Source organism: Triturus cristatus, chromosome 3_2 (genome assembly GCF_964204655.1).
Source record: "Triturus cristatus chromosome 3_2, aTriCri1.1, whole genome shotgun sequence".
Taxonomy (NCBI): domain Eukaryota; kingdom Metazoa; phylum Chordata; class Amphibia; order Caudata; family Salamandridae; genus Triturus; species Triturus cristatus.
This window is the reverse complement of record NC_140584.1, coordinates 231,677,048-231,699,181: the sequence shown is the minus strand read 5'-3', so window position 1 is coordinate 231,699,181 and position 22,134 is coordinate 231,677,048. Positions and strand designations below refer to the sequence as shown.

Genomic DNA, 22,134 nt, shown 5'->3' with positions numbered 1-22,134 from the left:
GAAGCCCAGAAATGGTTTTCGCCTGAGCTCAGGGCCCAAAAACTAGACCTCCGCCAAAAAGAGAGGAAATGGTGACTAACGTTCACCCCGGAAGGAAAACTCTTTTACTCAATCGCCCGCAAAAACTATAAAAACGCCATTCTCTCAGCCAAAGCCGTCTATTTCTCGGCAAAAATCACTGAGTCGAAAAATAAATCCAAGGACCTTTTTGCCGTAGTGAACGATTTATCTAACGCTGAGAGAATCCTCCCCAAGCCCGTAGCCACCCAAGACCTGTGTGACTCCATGAACAAAAACTTTTTGGAAAAAATTGTTAATATCAAAGCCAGTATCTCTACCTCCTGTTCCAAGGAGGACCCCCCGGTCACTATATCCAACTCCCGCTCCCTTGATCACTTCCCACTCATAGATGCTCAGTCTTTGCAGGCTCTATTGGCAAGGGTGAAATCTGGCTCACCTACGGACTGCTGTCCCCCGCACATTCTGAAGGACGCATTTTCGGCCCTTTCTCCCCCTATCCTGACCTTCCGAAATGAATCCTTATCCCAGGGCGGGGTCCCCAAAGCCTTCAAGGATGCTGTCGTAGTCCCCCTCCTAAACAAACCAGGAGCAGACCCCCAAAATCTCTCCAATTACAGGCCCATCTCTTTGCTTCCCTATCTGGCAAAGGTCCTTGAAGCTCATGTAGCAACGTGTCTGTCTAACTTTGTTGAGCAGTCTGACTACTTAGACCCCCATCAAGCAGGGTTCCGCCCTGCTCACTCTACTGAGACAGTAATCCTTGCAGTACTGGACACCCTACGTGAAAATGCTGATAAAAGAATCCCTCAGGCCCTGGTCCTTCTAGACCTTTTGACCGCGTTTGACACGGTCGACCATGCCATATTAATGGACCATGTCAAACAGGCCGGCATCCGCGACTCAGCCCTCAGTTGGATCAGGTCCTTCCTCAGCAACCGCACCCAAGCGGTACGCCTAGCCCCTTCTACTGCCCCTAAGCTGTCCCCTTTACTGTTCAACTTATATCTGATACCCCTGATTGAAGGAACGTAATACTATCACCTTTAACTATGCGGATGATCTCCAGTTGATCTTCACAATAGACAACTCCCCTGAATCAATTTGGGATTTCCAGGGTACCATGCTTCACATTCAACAGTGGATGGATCATAACTATCTGAAGCTGAACCCTGGTAAGACCGAGCTAGTCTTGAATGGGCACAGCCAAAACCTTTGGGGCCCTCACTATTGGCCTACAGAACTTGGCGCTCCTCCCACCCCATCCTCCTCGGTCAAAAGCCTAGGGGTTATCATCAATAATGATCTATCTCTAAAGACCCAGGTAGGCAGGGTTGTGTCCTCCTGCTTCTTACAGCTTCGCAGGATCAGGAAGATCAGGCGCATGCTCACCCACTCGGCCCTGATCCAGGTTGTAATAGCCCTGGTACTGTCACGCCTGGACTATGCCAACTCTATATACCTGGGCCTTCCGCCCTTCCTCAGCAATAGCCTCCAACTGGTCCAGAACCAGGTGGCCAGACTGATCCATCAGCAACCACAATGGCAATCTGCCAGGCCTCTGCTAAAAAACCTCCACAGGTTCCCCATCCCCCAACGCACTGCGTTTAAGACGGCCTGCATGATCTTCAAGTCCCTTCATGGCTGCAGCCCTAAATTCATCAATTGCCTTCTTCCGAGGTACCTCCCCTCCCGCAACCTCCGCTCTGCCAACCTTCAACTCCTAGCCGTCCCGTCCTTTAAGCTTCACCGACAGGGCGGAAGCAGCCTTGCGACTCTGGCTACCAGATTATGGAATTCCCTTCCGTTGGAAATCCGCTCTTGCAACAACCTCCCAAGCTTCAGGAAAATGCTTAAAACATGGCTATTCACTCAGGCCCACAACTAACGCCTGCTTGGTCCCGGCACATGCTAGAGCTAGCACCATGAAACCTTCCGGTGATCGTGCGCTCTATAAGAAATTATTAACATAACATAACATGTAAAGGGGCAGGGTTTTACGCCTCAGGGCAGGGGGAGGGGAATCGGTAGTCTGGGTAGTTTTTAGGGCTGGAGGGGTTGGGGTAGGTCTCAGAGCAGTGGAAGTGGTTGGGGTAGCTTTAGGGACAACGTGGACAGCGTGGGGGTTGAGATTTTGGGGTAGTGTATGTTAAGGGGCAGTATTTTAGGCTTCAAGCAGGGTAAGGGAAATGGGTAGTCGGGCAGTTTTTACGGCTGGGGGAGTTGGTGTAGATCTCAGGGCAGTGGAAGGGGTTTGGGTAGTTTTGGGGATCGGAAGGGGGGATTGGGATAGTGACGAGTGTAGCCACATATATTTCCTTACCATTCATGCCTTTACCAGGGAATTGCGTGGTAAAGGCTTGTGTAGTAAAGAAATGCGTGGTTAAGGTGCATTCATGGTTCAGGCTGCGTGGTAGAGGCATGCTTGGTTTAGCCATGAGTGCCTCTATCACACAACCTTGTGCATATTTGCGATATGCATTTTGCTGTCAAGATAATGAGTTATTTTATATTTTTGCACAAATATAATTTTGGGGTATGTTATTTCAATGTGCTGTTTTGTACTGTCGTTGTGTTGCATTTTGTTTTGACTGCTTTTTGTGTTGTGCCCTGTTATATTCCAATTGCAATGTTTTATTGCTTTGTGCATATTACTGTGTTAGATTCTGTTGTTTATGTTAGATAGGCTGATAAATGCATCTACATTTTCAGCCAAAAGCAGCAGATGCATTAAGTGTTTCTGTGACAAACAGCCATTAGCACTGCACGGTGTAAAGTGGGTAAAATAGTGCTGCTCCAGCCCTGAAACTATAAGACACCAGTGAGCCTAAAACTGTGGCAGAAACCTGTCTTAAATTACCTGTTGCAGTGCCCATTTTACGCTACATGCCCCTTGTCTTTGTGGGAAATGGTGCACAACATCATTGCATAAATCAGAAAATGCAGTTTTGTGGGCACTCGATTTAACTCCATTATGCAGCTTGACCTTTATTTAATACCCTCCTCTGTGTGTGATTGCACTGCAACCAGATATCATTGGCAGTCGCATTTGTTGATAGCTAAGTGCAAGCTTAATGATATGAATATAAAAATCCTGAAACCATTGTGGTTTCTCCATTTGATCAAATATGTCTGCCCATGGACATCATGATTAATTCGGTGGGAACATTTTAATAGCTGTACAATGAAATGCCTCACTAGAATACGCTCCAGAAGTAATCATTAGATTTAGTACAAATGCCTCATTTCTATTCTTGCATAAAATCAACTAACTTGAACTCAAAGAGAATGTTCGGCAAAGAAGGGCAGGAGAAACTGTCAAAAGCACTTCCACAGTCAGGCATAATTAATCCATATCGCTTTCAGCTGTGTGCTAGACACTCTTTCCTGACTTGATTATTTATTTTTTTCTTGCTTAGCGATGCAGGGTGAGGAAAAGCAGCAGGCCCTCCCTGTTATAATTTGTCAGTAATAAATGACAATGCAAGGGCTGATTTTTATGATGACAACTGTTCTGCACCTGTTCAGCTACTGTCAACATCATTTCAATGCCTTTTGACTCTTAAGTCTTTGGGTTTTACAGTGCAACACTGCACAGGAATAGTTAAAAGAGTTGTTAATTGATGCCTGTTCAGCTGTTCCTCTTTAACTCGTGTCCCTTCGCCCTGATTAAGACTCATTGTCTCCATGCTCAGCTTTCATAGACAGTTCTACTGCATGATATTGCATTTTATTTTCTTATATGCTCAGTTTTCATAGACAGGTCTACTGCTTGGTTTTTTATTTGAGCTGTTTATGTTGCGGCATGTGGTTTGACGCTGATTGTGATGGATACCGCTTAGGTTTTCTCATGGTGCGCTTCATTGGCACCTCTATGTCGCTGAGGAGGGAGTGACACAACTGGATTCCTCTAAACGTCGAGCAAAGTGGAGTCATTAGATTCTACTATGAAGGAGGGTACCTGCAGTCACTTCCACAAAAGGATGTAGAAGGTGTGCCGAAATTGAGATCATTGTGGCCTGCCCTAGGCAGAGTGTCACACTGTCCTCATCAATGTGGTTCTTCTATGCCCATCTAGAGATGCAGGCCCTTTTCTGAAGGGACTTCATCTATTAGCAGTGCTAAGAGAGATTGATGGAATGGGGCTACTGTAGTGTTACATCAGCTGTATGTGCATCTGAGCCCCTAGTTGGGTGTGTTAAGCCCGGGCACAGACCTCTGCTCCGTCAGCGGAGTTTACAGAGTTTTGCCTACTCCGTGCTCCGTTGAGCACGCAGAGTTCTGGCTAAACTCCAACTCTGTGGCGGAGCAAGAGGCGCAAGACGTACAACGTAGTGGTTTCCATTGACGAGGACAAGGAAGGAGATTGAGACCAGGGCAAGGAGGAGGCAGCCACAGCAGGTACGTGCCTTTTTAAAATTCTAAATACATTGGGGAGGGGAGCGGAGCGGAGCTCCACGGAGTTTCTTTCCAACTCCGTGGAACTCTCTGTAGTGGCACTACGCCAGCTCTGCCCGGGTTGTCAGAGAAAAGCAATACAGCAGTAAAAAAATGACTGTTTAGCACAATGATGCAGCCAACCTACATTGATTGATTGCTGTTTATTATTCCAGAAAGTTTACCCTGGGTTTGGTGGCCATGAGTGAATCAACATGGTGGAAGATAACGCGAAAGGTGGGAAAGGCGAAAACCTATAGAAGGTCACGGCAGAATCCCGTCAACTACTCAAGGAGAAATCCAATACATCCATTACTATGGATATTCTATTGAAAGCACTTTCATATATTAAAAGCCAATTCAGTCAAAAAAAAACCTTGAGCAGGAATAAGGTAGAGACAAGAGTGGGAGTCTGATTCAGAGTTTGGTGGGTGGTACTGAATTACAGATATCCTGTCTGCCCTATTACGAGTGCAGCATATCCTTTGGTACTTGTAATAAGGAGGGAATATCTGTCATGACTGTGCAAAAGCAAATCTTCCCCCAAAATATAAATCAGGCCCCAGGTTTCTTTGAGGATTTGATATGGCAAGAAGATACATTTAAAAAAGAAGACCTTGGCTATAATCAGCAGACTAGGAGAACAAGAATTGCAGGGGCAACATGCAGATTTTCGACAGGCCAGCGAACACTGAAAAGGATATACATTTTTGTGTTGAGACTTGGGTGCAATCAATATTCAACTAATGTGCGAAGGAAGATTTGGAAAACGAACACTATCACATTGTGCCTACATTTTAGTCGCCTCCCCCCCGCCCCCTGAAATAAAAGAAAAAACATGTTGGTTTTGTGGATCAGTGACTCATCCACTTGACACAAACTTTGTTTATAGTCTTTTCCCTATTTTATACCTTTGCCTAAATAAAGTTTCACCTACAGGATAGGAGGTAATTTTTATCGACTTACCATTGTTAACATACAGTCTCCCTCCTGGTGGAGGCCATAATGTCACTTGGAAAATGAAATACTCAAATGACAGACCCTATGTCGACACTATCCACCAAACTACACTAAGCGGAATATACACCGTAGACTGTGAACATGTGGTTAAGGGTATCTGATAAAATAATCCTGAGACCCTGGAATTAGACCTTTGTGGCTCATTCTCCCCCTCTCTTTGATTGATGATAAGTATCGCGTGGAAACTGAATGCTCCTCTTCTTCTCTCTCCCTCTATTTGTTGATTTAAATTTACTGTTCAGTCCAAGCATTTTTCTAAGTCAAGATTCAATGATTTTGGACCTTTAAGTTTTGCCTATTTTGTTAAGATCCTCACCTGGGCCAAAGAGAATTCTAATTATAGGTGGTAAGGGTATAACATTGTTTTCAGGCTGGCCTTTGCAAAGGTTAAGGCTGAATGGATGAAAGCTTTCTGTGATGTGAAAGTAATGAGACCCAAAATTACCCCAATGGTTGTAAATATGCTTTGTGGGCTCCTCCTGAATTAAAATAACTTACAGGGGAAATTTCTATATTATTGGTTACCCCAAGGATTTAGGCATGATGAGGGCTTGATGGCCTGAAAGCCCTTAAGGGACTGGAGGCTTATTTGCAAGGAGCCTGCGCCACCACTGCACCACATTTTTTGATGCAGCGGCTACACGGGGTACAGACCCATATCTACGAGGCCACACAAAGCCACTTTACCTGGCTTTTTATGGCTTCATAGATATGGAGTAAGGCAAAGCAGCGTAATTCGCTGTGTTGTCTTGCTCTGCATCAAAGAGCTGTTCCATGGGCTCTGTGGTGGGTGTTCACACACAACACCCATTGATTTTGATGCATTCCCAGATTTACAAGGACTTGTAAACTTGGGAATGCGTTGAAATCCTATGCCTCGCCAGGGGAAGCATAACAAGGAGAAATATCTTTATTCCTCCTCATTTTTTCCTCTTTCTATGTATGCTGCCTTCTGCAACACACATAGAAGGAGGAAACACCTTTATTGACTGTTTTTGTGCAGGAAGATGTCCCTTTGTGAACAAAAATAATCATTCCTACAATGCAGACACCTTTGCACCAATTGTGTGCCACATAAAGGAAAAGACAGGGATGTGTTGTATTGCCGTGAATACTGGCTTGTGGTGCAATATTGCGTCTGTTTGTTGTAAATACGCCCCTGGATTTATGAATATTCCATGGTGATGATAGGGTTGATATATGGGACTCGGTGTAAAATATGTTATTCTGGTGATGGATGTGATTTCTGTATGAGAAAAGGTGCCAATGGTGTTTGACAGATGTGGTTTGGGTATTTGTACTGTCTTGTATATGTTGGTAATGTTTTGGCTTGTGGCTTTTCCGACTTGCTGTAGTTGGTGCTGTTATGTTTTTTCAAGGGGAAATGGTCAGAACAAAGTGGGCTCAGCCACGTGTGTCTGACCAACGTCAGCGTAACTACGCTTGCCTTACCACGCATATGCCTTAACAATGCATATGGGTGGTTAAGGCAATGCACGGTCTAGTTGCCGAGTGGATGGGTGGAAGAGGAAGAAAAGAAGAGGAAGGATGGCCAGGAATTGGGAGAGACATGCGGAGGTAAGTGGGGCTGCGTCTTGGGGTATAGTGTTTCTGGATTGGGTAGGTTTTAGGACTCAGGAGGAGGTGGGGTTGTTTGTAGGGCAGGGAGCAGTTCTAGGGCTCAGGGCAGAGGGGCTGGGGTCAGGGTAGTTCTGAGGGTGGGGGCAGTGTTTAGGGCTAGGGGTGGGGCAGGACGAACAGGCAATTTACAGGGCAGGGGGCAGTTTTACGGCTCTGGGAGGGGGGCTGGGGTATGGGTAGTTTTGGGGGCATAGGGTTAAAGTTTGGGCTCAGGTCAGTGAGAAAAGGGCCAGTTTAGAGGACAGGTGGCAGTTATAGACCTCAGGGTGGGGGGGCAGGGTCAGGGTAGTTTAGGGATGTAGGAGACAGTTTTTAGGGCTGAGTACGGGGGCTTGGGATCAGGGTAGTTTTTGGTGCGTGCGTTTAATTTTTAGGGCTCAGGGCAGAGGGGAAAGGGACAGTATACAGGGCAGGGAGCAGGGGTATGATCTTTAGCACGCATGTCCCTTTACCCATTATGTCTTTACCACAAAATTGCATGGTAAAGGCATGCATGGTAAATGCATGCGTGGTAAAGGCACGGTCATGGTAGAGACCACGTGGTACAGAGACCACGTGGTACAGGCATTCGTTTTTCAGGCATGCATTGTGCCTCATACAACATTTATCAAGCATAGTGGCCAATGTTATTGATGTGGGTTGTTTCAGTAAACGGTTTATAGGGGAGAGAGGTGGTGGGTAATTTTAATGGGAAGGCAATTTTTATAGGAGGTGAATGTCAGTAAGATATTGGACGATACATATGCCCTCAGAGTTATAGCGGTAAAAAATTAAGCAGTACTTTTTAAAAGGAAGAAGAAAAAATATTTTTGTGACATCCCTAAACAAGAAAACTCAAGCAAAATAATGTTAGCCCAGTCTTTCTTGCTGCTACCTTGTATATCGAAGTGTCATTGTATTGGCACTTTGGGAAGAAAAGAAAATGACTATTTCACTCTGTTTATCCTTTCTTTAATGGCATTTAGTTTGTGGTTGTGCAGGTGTTTATCAGTGTTTATATATTTACACTGGTTACTGCTAGCTCCCATACAGTTGGGTTTTATCAGTTATTATAGGTTTAAACCTAAAACAGGATAGCCTAATTATAATTCAAATCAAATGATAAAGTCCACCTGATCAAGGTTGGTATGTATTCTTGCACCTGTTGTTTCTGGGTGCAGGAACAACAGCCCCATAATTACTTGCTATTACTTTGGGCTGTAAAAATGGCATGAGACTCTCACTACAACAGCTCAACTCAGACTTTTTCCTTCTGTCAAGGGAAGTGCATCCAATGCTCACACCTACCAGAAATATTCTTCCCCTTCTTTCTTTTACCTTGCCTACCACCCCTCCCTGTCACAAACAGAAATCATCTGTACACATTCACCACCTTCTAGAGTAGGTAGTAAATGTGTGTATTATACTCTTCTGGAAATTCCACACAGTAAGTCATAGGAGCAAGTTGTTGACATGGTGTTACTGCATAATAGCAGTTGCTCAGTTTGCACCCACCCAGGACTGTGTAGTTCAGAGTCAGAGCCTATTGGCCTACCTGTACATACAAGTAAGCCTTGTGTCCCATATGAACACTGCAAAAGTAAACAGTGAAGTTAACATTCGCTTCCAGGATACATTGTTGTGACTCACAAATCTACCTTCTGTACTACATAGCTGAATGTTTTAAGCCCATTGTTCATTGTAATATTTTGGGTCTGGCAGTTCTTTTTGTTTCCTCCTAAATTCACACTTGCCAAATATCCTTTTTTTTTGCCCTGAATTCAAATACATTTTATGGAATGAAAACAATATACCAATTTATGCCATCAGGGGCTAAACATTCTCCACCCTTTCCCTATTCTTGTTCAGCCTTTTCTATGGAGTTTAATGAGTGTTGCTCCTTTTGGCAAGCTCTAGCCATGAGGAGTGTCTATTTAGGTAATCTTGGCCAGCAACGGTTTAGCTGTTCCTTTGAGCTGATTTAAACTCCTCTCTCTAAAGTTGGGGAGTGCTCTGGCACATGTCTGGCTGCCCTTGTTTTCCCTAGTAGCGGCATTGGTTGTATACGGCTCTATTACAGCTTCAGAACCCATCCAACTCCTTCCAGTAGCAGGGAGCTGCATGAAGCCCAGGACCTGTTCTCCTTTCTTGGCTCCTGACAATCACTTTGGCTGGGGTCTTCCTTCAGCAGCACCCTACGATCTCAAGGCAGGTTAAACTGCAGCTGGCTCTCCCCAGGTCCCATAGATTTCAGGCATGGTGAGACAAAACTGCCCATCTTGATTAATACCATGGCTGGACTGGGAACCCAAAGCAGTGCTGGCAATTTTCTCGAACCAACTGTTGGGGAAGCACTGCCTGGCCCCTGGAGGCTGGAAACACATGCTTGCTGCTTTTGTTTCTGTGGAGCGGCCCTCAGTAACAAAATCGGTCCCCATCATTTCACAGTCCCGGGGAAACGTCCGATGCCTGGTATGGCCACTCTGGCCCTGATTAATACCCCTTCAGTTTTAACCACTTCCGTCGTGAAGAGGTTTAATAACAACTGTGCCAAAAGCATACACTGAGATGTGCCAACAGCACCAGATGGCAGTCCCTCCCAGCAAGCACCTTATCCTCTGGCTACCTTTTGCAGTTGCTGTGCTAAATGATAAAACTCAAAATCAGGTGTGGCTAAGTTTCCTTCCTCTGATGGGAGTTTCAATTTCATCAGAGATATTCTATGTCTCTTTAGCCAGCACCTCCAGGTGCACCTTCAGGCCCGGTCACCTCTCACTCCTTCAGTATCAAGTATTTCAGTTGCCTTCTTGGCCTTGCACTGTTGCGCTCTGGAGCAATCAAATCTGGCCAAGAGGGACCAACCATCTGCCCGAGATCTCACAAGAATTAGCAGGAGTCTACAAAGACAGGATGAATGTAAACAGGGCTAAGCGGCTTGGGAGCCAACAGCTTCACCCCCTTAAGACATGGCAGTTTATTCCTCCTCCCCAACAAGGGTATGCCTTGCTGTAACTTATGATTCGGTAATTGTGAGTGAGGATTATAGCTGGGTGGAGTGGAGAGAACATGATGGTCTTATTGAGCCTTGTGTGGCAGGTTTTGAGAGGAACAGTTATGGTCTGTACCTGGTGTGGTGCTGGAGGAACAAGGGTGAATCTCCAAACATTGGGCCTGGAGGAGTGATTTGTTGTTCTTCTTTCTCTTACTCACCCAAGGAACTGGTTGAGAACTTTAGGTGCATTGGCATTGGGAATGAGGCATGATGATTGTGCAAGGGCATTGAGGAAGATGTGAGGGGGGGTTGTGGTGAAGAGAGCCATTTGGACCTGTGATGGGGGTATTGAGAGGGTGCGTGTCCCTTCTAGTGTGTTGGAAAGTGTTTTGGGTGGAGTGGTCTCTAAGTTTGATCTCAAGAGCATTTTAAATGTGTGAGTCCATGAGTTACAGATTGGTGGCCAAGGTTTAGATATGGATTTTACAATTGCTGTGTAATAAAATGCTCATCTCTGGCTTGAGATTTTTGGAGACTTTTATGATTAACTTCCTCCCATATAATAATAATAATAATAATACAGAATTTTGTATAGCGCGAACAGCTACCTCACGAGGAGGTGTCCCGGCGCTGAGATAGTATTTTGACGTTTTTAGGGACTTTAAGGATTTCAAGGAAGATGCTCAACCATAAGGTGCTATCCTGCTTGTGCAATAGTTGATCCATTTTAATATACCTTTTTTGTGTACTGTTAGAATTCTGGGATTAAGAACTCTGTGTGCTGTGTGAGAGGTCAGTGTTTGACATTTTGATGATATTCTTAGATTGTATCGGGGATATATAATTTTAAATGATTGTGGACATTTTGAGGTCATTGCAGGACAACATGTTGATAATTCTTTGTGTCCAGTAGAAAGCAGAACTTTTAAAAGGCATGATATATTAGAGGAGTTGAGCAAGCGGAGAGGATTCGGCTTGTGTGCGATTTATGATGAGCTTATTTATTATTTGTACCTTCCTTTGGTGGTGTGTTACTACTGCTTAGAAACCAATCTAACCTTTAGTGAAAGTAATTCAAGAGAAAAGTAAATTGGTGTTTCAAAGAGTTTCCCAGTCTCCTTGTTCAATATTATCGTAAGGACCGTGAGGGCCATTTCTAAGAGATTCTTTTGATTTGTTGAAGGTCATTTGTCCTTTCTTTGTTTAGTATGAGGGCGAGATATAGAAGGATCCATAGGTTTTCTTCAGTTTTTAGCATACAATTTACTTTGCCTTTTTTATTGTGCTTTCATTATCAATGTCTGTGGCTGTTTTTAGTCAATATATTTGAAGACGTTAAGAAACAAATGTGTGTCAATTTTTTCAACAAAAATATCCATTGGATGCCAAAGTAGCTTTAATGTACAACAACCTACCATTCTTTCTATTTCCTGGAAAATGTTGTACATGCTCGAGTATAACAATGGTTATTATTTCCTTTTAGAATTCATGGAAATTGTAATTTTCAACAGAGAATCATAACAATAATCCCAACGTGTTTTTCTTGGCATAACCCATGTCGTTGTAGTTGATAGCCCTGCAGTTATTTGTGCTCTGTGATTCCTCTTGGAGTCGTATTTCGTTGTCACCAGCTTGATTTTGCCCTTTACATCCATATATGGTAGCTCAATGGGCTTCGTAAATCATTTTAGATGAGTTTGATTACAGTTCGAAAGGTTTTATATAAACTGTTGAATTATTTCCTAACAAATATTCACCAAAGTCGTCAGTAACTCTTGTGTTCATCAGGTTTGCTCAGGTTCGATTGCATGCTACACAGCTTCAAAATTGTTCAGTGAGTTACCATCACTTGCCAGTGACATCTCTGAACTGCAAATCCATGTTCAAATATAGGCAAAGATATATCAAACTATGACACAGTCACTGTTTGCATTGCTTAGAAATCATTGGCATGTTTAATGGAGCATTGTATGAGAAACAACGTATTACATTTATACTTGCATGTCTGGTTTGTGTTAAAAGTGGTTAACAGGTTAAGCTTTGTTAAGCAATGTCATGCCGTGGCATTTCTTGTCTTGCCATGTTATGTTATGCTATGTTATATTATTTTATGTTATAGTATGTTATGCTTTGCTATGCTATGCTATGCTATGTTATATTATTTTATGTTATGGTATGTTATGCTATGCTATATATTATTATTGTATGGTATGTTATGTGTTGCTATGCTATGCTAAATTATATTATTTGATGGTATGTTATGTTATGTTATGTTATGCTCATGATCTTGGCATCCCTTTCCCACAGCTCCGTTACTTCAGTTGTGTATGGTTACTTCATTGTAAAGATTTTGTTTCCTATAGTTTGCGTTAGCTAAGGAGAACATAAAATGAGTGTGGGTCTGCTAAAGTTAAATATGTGATATGTGGCAAAGAACATGCTGAATGACCGTACCATTTTATTTAAGAGCTTGGCGGATACTGTTCAGATTTAGACATACATCGCTATACAGAAACATAGCTATGAAATTATGTAATATGTGTGAGGGTGTGGTACTTTTAAGCTAACTTTAATGGAGAGGTTCCAAGGTGTATATTGGTATATTGAGATTGAATTGATGTTAAGGTAGTAGTGCTATTCCTAAGGTTATCTTTATTGCCAATTGAGCACATAATGATGTATGAGTAATGGCAGCTGATTACGGCATATAGGAAGTGTGGTCAGTGTGTGTGGTGATGTCCGTATACTTTCTACAGATTGAGGGGGGTTATTTACAAGCCCCTTGCGCTGCTGGTGCCTCACTTTTTCCCACTTTAAAAGTGACACACCAGCGGCGCAAGGGGTATGTAAATAAGCCCTTGAGTGTTTGTGCATCAGTTTGGTTGCCTATAGGAGAAAAGAAAAGCAAGGCAAAAATACAGAACTTGGTAGCTCTTTGAATGGTTACGCAGTAGCTCCTGATGCAGGCAAGCAAACAACCATATAGAACAGTGCATGTTTTTAAAGCAGTAAGCTCCTTCACACTGGTCATTCAATTCCTATCACACTAAAAATATAAACATTATCTATTTTACATCTGTGGTGTTTTGATGCTGATTCAAAGTGTGCATGTTATATATCTCATACATGTGTGTGTGCATGTGTGTGTATGAAATAATTAGTCTAATGTGTTGTGATTAGTTGATTTACTATATTTAATGCAAGATAGATGATGGGCGGTCGTTGTGGAAGCTGAATTACTTACTGTATGTCCTAATGTGGTGTTTCGTGTTTGGCTGATCAAGGACGAAGCTGAAATGGTTGTGTGCGCTTAATCAGAGGTATTGGTAACAGTAAGCCACTGCAGATTGTTAGACCAGGTATCCTTGTCACGGTTTCCCCTGACTTTCTGCCTTCTGACATCAGGTTTTTGTCTGCTGCTGCTGACTTTGTTTTTGTTGGTTTCCGAATATGGGCACTTTACCATTCTTCACAAGTGCTAATACTTCAAACATGGTAACATTGGTTTATCCACAACTGGCATAGTTGATTTACTTATACGTCCCTGGTAAAGTTCACTACATGTGCGCAGGGCCTGTAAATGAAATGCTACTAGTGGGCTTAAAGCACTGATTGAGCAACCCACATGAGCTTAAGTAGCCATTTAAACATATCACATGCATGCCACTGAGGAGCCTGAGTGTGCAGTATGCCTACTTGCCAGGCCCAATTCTTCAATTTTATTACACATAGGATACCCCTAAGGTAGACCCTTGAGAGCCCATGGACATGATGAAGTGTATTTTTAAAGTAGGGCATGAACTTTTAAGTTTTACATGTCCTGGTAGTGAAATACTCTTATATACATTTTTCACTACTGCAAGGCCTATCTGTTAGGATAACATTGGGATTGCTTTATTACATTTTATAAGTGTAAATTCCAATTGTAAAGAGAACGAACCCTCAAATTTGGTGTCTTTGGAATCACAATATAAAAACACAACTTATGGCCAATTTGATTTTTAAATTGCAATTCTGAAAATGCCACTTTTAGAAAGTTGGCATTTTCTTAGGTGACCATTGGTGCTTCCTGCATGGCTCTAGAATGCACGTCTGAGGTGGGTGACAGCTGGCTTCCTGCATTACCTCTAGAAAGCCACACACAAATGAAGGATAGGTGTGACTGAGTGTCCATCTGCATTCTGATGAGTCATCCTGAGCAGGATGTGAGGGAGGAGCTGACACTTACATCTAAAAGGTTGTGTCCTGTCCCCACACAAAGGGTTGCATACCCCCTGTAGTGATTCGGGAACCAAGGCAGGAAAGAAAGGGACACAGGGCACTGCAAAGCATCTCTTTGAAGTCTTCTCCAATTCAAAGGCCCAACTGGGTACCCAACTGGGTATAAGTACTGGACCTCTGACACCACCAAATCACAACACTTCTGGAACTGCGGATATTCTGCCAGGAAGAAAGACTGTAGTATTGCTGGAGGCACTGTCACTTTGCTGTATTGCTTTGCTGTGTTGGTCTGCTGCCTGCTGCCTCTTGGCTGGGAGTGAGAAGAACTGGATCTGAATCTCTACATCCTAGAACAAAAGGGCCTGCTGGCTTGCCTCTTGCTTTCTGAAGTCCCAGGGATATTGAAGACTTCTCTCTTCAACTCACAACCAGTACATGGACTCTCTCTGCTGTGAGTCCTGCTCTGCGAAGTTGTACCAATCCAGTCCAGGGCCATTAAACGTGAGTGTAAAGTGCTGCATATGACAGAACCCATGCATCAGCATCATTGCACCAAATGGAACCAATGGAACCCAGCTTTTGCAGAAACCAGATCGACGCATTGCACTTGAAATCCCTGCATTGTCTCCAAAAGTGCTGCATTGGAACCGAGGCATCACCACCACTACACAGAGAAGATCAATTCATTACCTTTATAACGTGGGAAAACCCGAAGCATTGTACTCGGTACTAGTGCATCCAGTGACTGGGGCATTTGCTCCTGGAACTGATGCATCACCGCCGCTGCATGGAGAAATCTAGCTCATCACCCCAAATGCGTGGGGATCACCTACGCAGTTCATTGTTTGTGACCAGCAATAAGGTACTTTTGCTCAGCGGGTCTTGTATCCAGCCCTTGCAACATTGGCGTCAGCCAGGACTCTTAACTTTGTCCTGGTCCAGTGCAACTACTTCTGAATCCTATTTTTGCATTTAATCTTTAAAAAGTCATATTCATATAACGACTTCTACTGATTGGATTTTTCAAAACTGGTGTGGAGTCTTTTTGTGGTGTTTTTACTGTGTTACTGTTTGATGTGATGCACAAATACTTTACACATTGCCTCTTAAGTTAAGTCTGACTGCTCTGAGCCAAGCTAGCAGCGGTTAAGCATAGGTAAATCTAAAGTGTGTTATTGACTAGGATTGTGGTTCCTGCTTGGACAGGGTGCATACCTCTGCCAACCAGAAATCCAATTTCAAACACAGATCCAATCAAAAGCACACAATACTCACTATGCGTCTTATATTACTGCATGATAGACCTTATTCTACATACACAAAGTCTTGCTATTTTAGAAGGCTCTATCTAATATTTGGTATGTATTTATGGATGCAATTTAGTGGAAGTCATGAATTTTGTTTTTATGAAAATGAACAAGCTTGTAAAATTTCACAAGATAATATTTAACATTATTTAAAGTGGATCCAGCAGAAACATTTTCTGCTGGAGCCACTTTCCTGCCTATATCTCGTGTTACTTGTTATGGGAGGTATGCTCTTGAGACATCAGCAAACAACATTTTGTGTTATTAGTGTAACCGCCTACATTTTGTGAAATGACCGAAATCTTCACCAAAAAAATCACACAATTTTGCACAGCCCTAATAAGAGTAACCTTTAGCTTTACTTCAAACATATGTCAAATTGCTGAGTTTAATACAGCACATAAAGGTTTTTGATCATGATTCCTATTCATACTATTTTGAGCACCCCATATGTCTCCTCCTTTGATGAAGTGGGAAAACATTAAAGCAAGGTCAGATGTAAACATCATATTAGAAAATGTTACCAGATATTTTATTCACCTGGAACCTGATCCACATGAGTAGTGTGGATAACAGCACACCCACTTTATAAAAGCCTTAAACCTGATTAGCCTGCTTACCAGAAACATATGCAATTAATGATTGTGCAGTTCACTAACATTGTATTTCATTAAAGTGTCCTTAGATGCCTCGTTTGTACCAACATGTGTGCTCTGTTTTTTAGAACCTGCAGAGAGGTATCCAGTACTTCTTATTGCAAGCTCTGAATCTATTGACGTGATGCACCTCAACGGGAGTAATATCTCTACGGCAAGCTCAGTGAATGGAATTGGAATTCAGACATTGGATTTTATTTATGATATGCAAACCGTTTGTTGGATTGAAGCCAAGGAACAGTCAAGTCAACTAAAATGCGGAAAAGTAACAAATAGCTGGGATATAGTTGAAGAATGGACAATAAACATTTCTCAGTATCTTCACAGTAAGTATTATTAATTATTTTTTATCTGACAGCAGTCAGTTGCATGTTAATATATAATATTTGTGTTAAATTTGCATGACTAAAATACATATATGTAATTGTATTCAGAAAATCACATGCAAATGAAATGGTTGCCACTAAACATGCTTATTGAGTGAAACTTCTCGGCCTGAGCATTAAGCTCTAGTATCTGAATAGATAAAGTAAGTTTCTTATTTAAATCTGGGTCGAGGCATCATTTGCAGGGCATACACCTCATTATATGGAGAATCCAAAAATCCCATGATACCTGGTAGACTGAAGACTCCATTGCAATACTTAGGAATACCCTGATGCAGTACCTACCTGAACAGCCGCATTCACTTCCACCAATCTACCAGACACTTCAATTCTGTTGGTCTCTTACTAGCACACATCCCAGCACACCCTACATATACAAAAAAGCTTCCCTTTTTTGAGGTTTTAACCCAATGAGAGGTACTCAGGACTAACTCGTGTGACGACCCTCCTTCATTTCATTGGCAAAGGCGGAAGCGAGCAGAGGGGCAGAGTCAGTGTGCCAGTGGAAGCAGTGGAGTTTAGAGCACTCTTCAGCATCATGTTTCGGTGTCTGGGGGGCCATTGAAACTGAGATCAAGGAGGCCAAGCTGACCGGAACCATGACCTTGATCCCCAAAGTGCATCAATTTGCTTTTAAAGCACACCGTAGCCTCGAAGCACATCTTGGAGCGAGCCAGGCGGTAGAGATAGGTGTGCTGTGCTTTCACCGCCCTCTTGCATGCCTTGAACTCTCGCACCTGCAGCTCTTGCTGTTCCTAAGCTCCCCTGCCAGAACTGCTCAAATCTTAAGCCGGGCCCGCATCAAAGTACCCCCAGCACGGTGCCCAGCACCCTCCGCATGTCAGAGATATGAGAGACGAGTGCAGCGGCAATAGTTAGCCCCCGCCAAGTGAGTGCCCCCAGACCTGACAGGAGTGGCTCAGCTAGGCTGGTTGTGGGTTGCGGAGTCCTGTGAGCCCTACTTGCTCACGCTTCAGTTTCTCCCCTTCGCCTCCTGAATTCCAAGCCTGCACTTCTCTGTCCAAGGCTTATAAAGATAGCTGCAGGTCAAGCCTTTTGGAAACCGGACTTCTTTGCAAATGCCCCCCCCCTCCAACTTGTGCCACATTTTAGATTGCTAGATGGTGGTCTTTGACTCTGTTAGTGCACTGGGACCTGCTAAGCCGGGGTCCAGTGCCCATGCTCTTTCCCCTAAAAGTGATGTGAAATGGTGCACCCTATTGTCAAGGTACTTTGCCCCATAATAATTCCCTAGTATATGGTACCAGTGGTACCCAGGACAAGGGTGGTAAAGGGATCAACAGGACTGCAGCACTGGTTGTGCCACCCTGCGTGACCCAAGTAAAAGTGTGCCTGCAGGGTTGCCATTGCAGCCCTGCGTGAGCATCCTGTCTGCTTGAGAGTGACCCTGGACACACCATGTGCTGTAGATCCACACTATTTCCTTTTAGTGTGGGCTAGGAGGTCTGCACAGTCAAGGAAGGGTTCTGCCATGTTGGAAGACCCTAAATTAGAGGACTCTGGGTAGAAAGGTGACATACACCCACAGGATATTGTCACCTCAGGGGCAGGTTAGCCGTAGGGACCAGTTGCCAATTGGCCACTGTCCCTCACACACATAACTTGCTTTTAAGGCACTCCCCTGACACCAGAACCTCAGTTCTGACTTTGAATTGAAGAAAAAGCAGAAAGAAGACTCTGTCACCGACAACAGGAATTTGGACTCTGACGCAATGCAAAGAGAGAACATTTAAGTGGCCTGAAGAGACCATTTTCTGAAACTGTGTGTTCAAAGTGTGTCTGTGACAAAGCTTGTTGCTCCCAGCAAGAAGGACTCCTTTGGATACCAAAAACCAAAGCAGACTCTCATGGATTCGTGGGACCAGTCCCATGCAAGCTGTGAGAAAATCAACGTGACAACAATTGCGATCCACTGGGCCTGTCAATAGTGAGATTAAAGAGAAGTAGTGTCTGGCAAGCCAAGAGTGGTTGCTACGTTATCGCCATGTTTCAAGACACTACTCCACTCCTGTTGACCTCCAGCCACTGAAGTAACCATGGACTACATTTACCGCAGCCAAGGCTTGGTAATCATCAGTTGGCTGATTGATCCCTTGAGTGTCATATCCAGCCTGAGAGAAACTCCCCAGACAGTGCCCGATGTTGGCAATGACCCCGGTGCTGTGTTCCTGCATCCTGAAGTTCGACTCATTGAATGTGTGGTAACGCATCTTTGGTGCGAACTGCACTAGTGATTGACAGCTGCCAGCTACCTCTGCACCTCGAGCCGCCAAGCAAGGTAGAAGAAATCCAGCTGTTGAACTCAGGTCCCTGGACCCCAAAGGCATCTACTTTTCTCAGGTACAGTGGAACTCCATCTCCAAGTGTGGTTTTGTCAAGTGGTGCATGTTTGACAGCTCCCACAGATCCTGTTTGATATCAAGGACAGCTAAGGTGCCTCTGCACCTGGACTCCCTGGGCAAGGTAACCAATTAACAACTGTTAGAACTTGGTCTAGGGACCCACATGACCTTATCCGCAGGAGTGTGCATTTGAACTCACCTTGCAAGTGACTGTGTGTCATCTGTGTTTTCCCTCATTCATTTCAATAGGACCAGTTGAAAAGATTTACTGAATTTATTTTTCAACACTTCAAAAGGTTCACAACTCTGTTTGTACGTATGAAACAAAGTTCATTTTGGTGTCTATATCTGTATAAAAGTAGGCTCTGTTTTTATAAATTGCTGTCCGATTACGTTCAGTTGTCTGTAAAATGCTTAATACATGTTCCTCCAGTGATGCCTGACTGCTGTTTGCCACATTACCAGGACTGAGCTAAGTATTATTGTTGTTGAATCCAAGGATCACCTCTGTGTATTGTGAGAATATTGTATGGTAAGGCCTCCCAGCCATACCTTCTAATATTCCACCTTGCAACAAGGCTCCAGTACTCCACAACGCCAGCAGACAGTGCCACAGCTCTTACTAAGAATACCAGCAGCAGTAAGCAAGTAGTAGGAGCTTTACCTGGAAAAAGACCTGCTTTGGCCCACACATATATTACTAGTTTTTTCCCAAGCCGATTTCCACAGTCAAGGACATACACAAGATTAGTGCCCCTTAGCCTTGCCCCAAGCACCCCTGTGAAGCACAACACATGGGAGCCCTCAGATTAATCCTCACAAAGCTCAGAAGGAAATCTATGACCTATTCCAACTGAGGCGAAAGCCATCATAAACTTAGTCACCGCAAGGAGCTCTCGGAGCACCACACAGGTGCATGCTGCCCTGAAATCACCCACTAAGGCCCTCCAAATAGGCCGCCTCACACAGTTCATCCTAACTCCTTCCAGCCCTGGAGCTCCATCATATCCATCCATCTCCGCCACTTTGAAGGTGCTGAAGCAGTCTGTTTCATGGTTTGGCCTGAGCATCATAATTCCACTGTGTTAAATGTAAAGCTAAGGTCACATTCATGCCCTAGGCTCAATGGTGTTCCTGGGCATGATACATTAATACCTTGGCAGTCCCCTAACATCTCCCTCAACTCCCAGGCAACTGAGCGATCAAAGTTGGCAACAATACATTTTGAAAAAGCTGCATGTATAGGAGAGTTTCAGAAAAATGTGCAAGTGACCACTGCGCTAATCCATCACCACACTCTTCTCATGCTCCAAATCAGTTTATCTTCCCAGTGTCACCTGGAACCATCTTGCACACGACTGACCCAATTGCCCAAATTTCTGACATAGCAAACCTTGCTGCCTCCTTTGTTCACAATCTGGAGTCTAAAATAGAATGAACACTTGATCTCACCCCAAAGTTGTTTAGGAAGCCAAAACCGACAGGGGAATCACACCCAGACACACAAGACACCAACAGGATAGAGGACCTGCACTCAACCACCCTAAGTGCTGCACAAAACTCCATAGTCAGGGCACTGATATGGCAGTCCACAAAAATGAAGTCATAAATAGACCTTTGAGTATCAAGATAGACTCCACTGAAGATAATATTCAAGGCTGTCTTTATGCCAAGACTTGGGCCTGTTCATGCATAGCCTTCAATGACAGATGGGCAGCTCTTCCCGAGATCCTAGGAGAGCTTGTCACCACAGTTATGGGCAAAGTCGACACCCCCACACGTAGCAGCCAGAGCAGCCACGACTTACTAAACCAGGAGCGATCAAATGTAGAGGGCTACTCCACAGCTCAATTACAAATTTAACTGACAGCCCCCAGCCAAATCTTGGCACACTTGGTCCGGTTGCCCAGGACGACTCACTGTCCTCCTCAACGAGGCCCATCTCCCACACCACCGGCCAGTCTATCAGCAAAGAAACAAGGAGGCCCAACCCGTGTAGCTCCATCAGGAGCCCCAAAGGACACCAAAAAGAGCTGCACTGCAGTCAACTGTCCAGAACACCCCCCCCCCCCCAGCTGCAAATGACCACGCACCGCTATATCCAATTTTCACATCTAAACTGGGATCAAACAACAAAATAACAACTGTGTGCTCAGGACATGACCCCAAGACTCCTCACACCCCAAGAAACATTCAGGAGGGTCTTGCCCCTGGCATGGCAAGCAGGGCCCCTGAGACCACACTTGTGCAATAGAATAATAAGAAGAGGGTGGATATCAGCACACTGGACTCCCTTACTAATGATCCAAGCATAGTGCCCAGCGAGCACACCACATGGGCCCCTCTAAATTCATTCTTATTGTAGAGCAGCCAGCTCCACGCTCTGGCAACCTTGGTCATCACCCAAAATGAATATCCTAAAATAGAGCCATTGAGCACTGGCACAACAAGCTCAAGTCAAGCACACAGACCGGAAACAGCTGTGCCCAAAGGAGCAAACCCCAAGATACTATATGAAAGGACCACATGACACCCTAAATCTGGGCAATATACTTTGTTTATTTAAACATATACCTTCGCTGTCCCCCATCCATTAAGATGATTTTGCCTGGGTTAGATTCAAGAAACTCTCTGTGAACACCCATGGAGAAATCAACTCTGGTAGGACTTCGCCAACAGCAACATCAAGTCACAGTGATCAAGGATGTGCCACAGCTGATACAACGGGGAATGGATATCAAACTCCTCCTATCGTAGAAATATCCACATATCCTCTACCCATCTCCTGGAATGTGGCAGGCCTCAAGAAACATTCAGAAGAAAACTCAGCAATCGATTATCTCAGTATCATTGACATTTTATGCCTGCGGGAGACATGGGCTACAGCACCCACACCACTCCTTGAATATTATAAATGCCATGTCACTGCTACAAAACGTAACATGTTTGGCCTCCCATCTGGAGCATTCTCTTTTATCAAGCATGCCTGAAAAATAGTGGCCACTGAAATATCCATCAACTTGGGCGCGCTGCAAGCCTGGCTCATCAAAGGCCTAAAGTCTAACTGCCAAACACTATGACTGCTGTTAATTACCTGCTACCTTAACCCCACTC

General features: G+C 44.0%; 1 protein-coding gene across 1 annotated transcript in view; it reads left to right on the top strand.

Moving 5' to 3' along the window:
• Window positions 1-22,134, top strand: part of LRP1B (LDL receptor related protein 1B) — a 3,634,433-nt gene that overhangs the window by 916,312 nt on the left and 2,695,987 nt on the right. Inside the window, exon 6 of the mRNA XM_085647014.1 lies at window positions 16,340-16,597. Coding sequence (XP_085503140.1) covers window positions 16,340-16,597 — 258 coding nt within the window. The remainder of the gene's footprint in view (window positions 1-16,339; window positions 16,598-22,134) is intronic.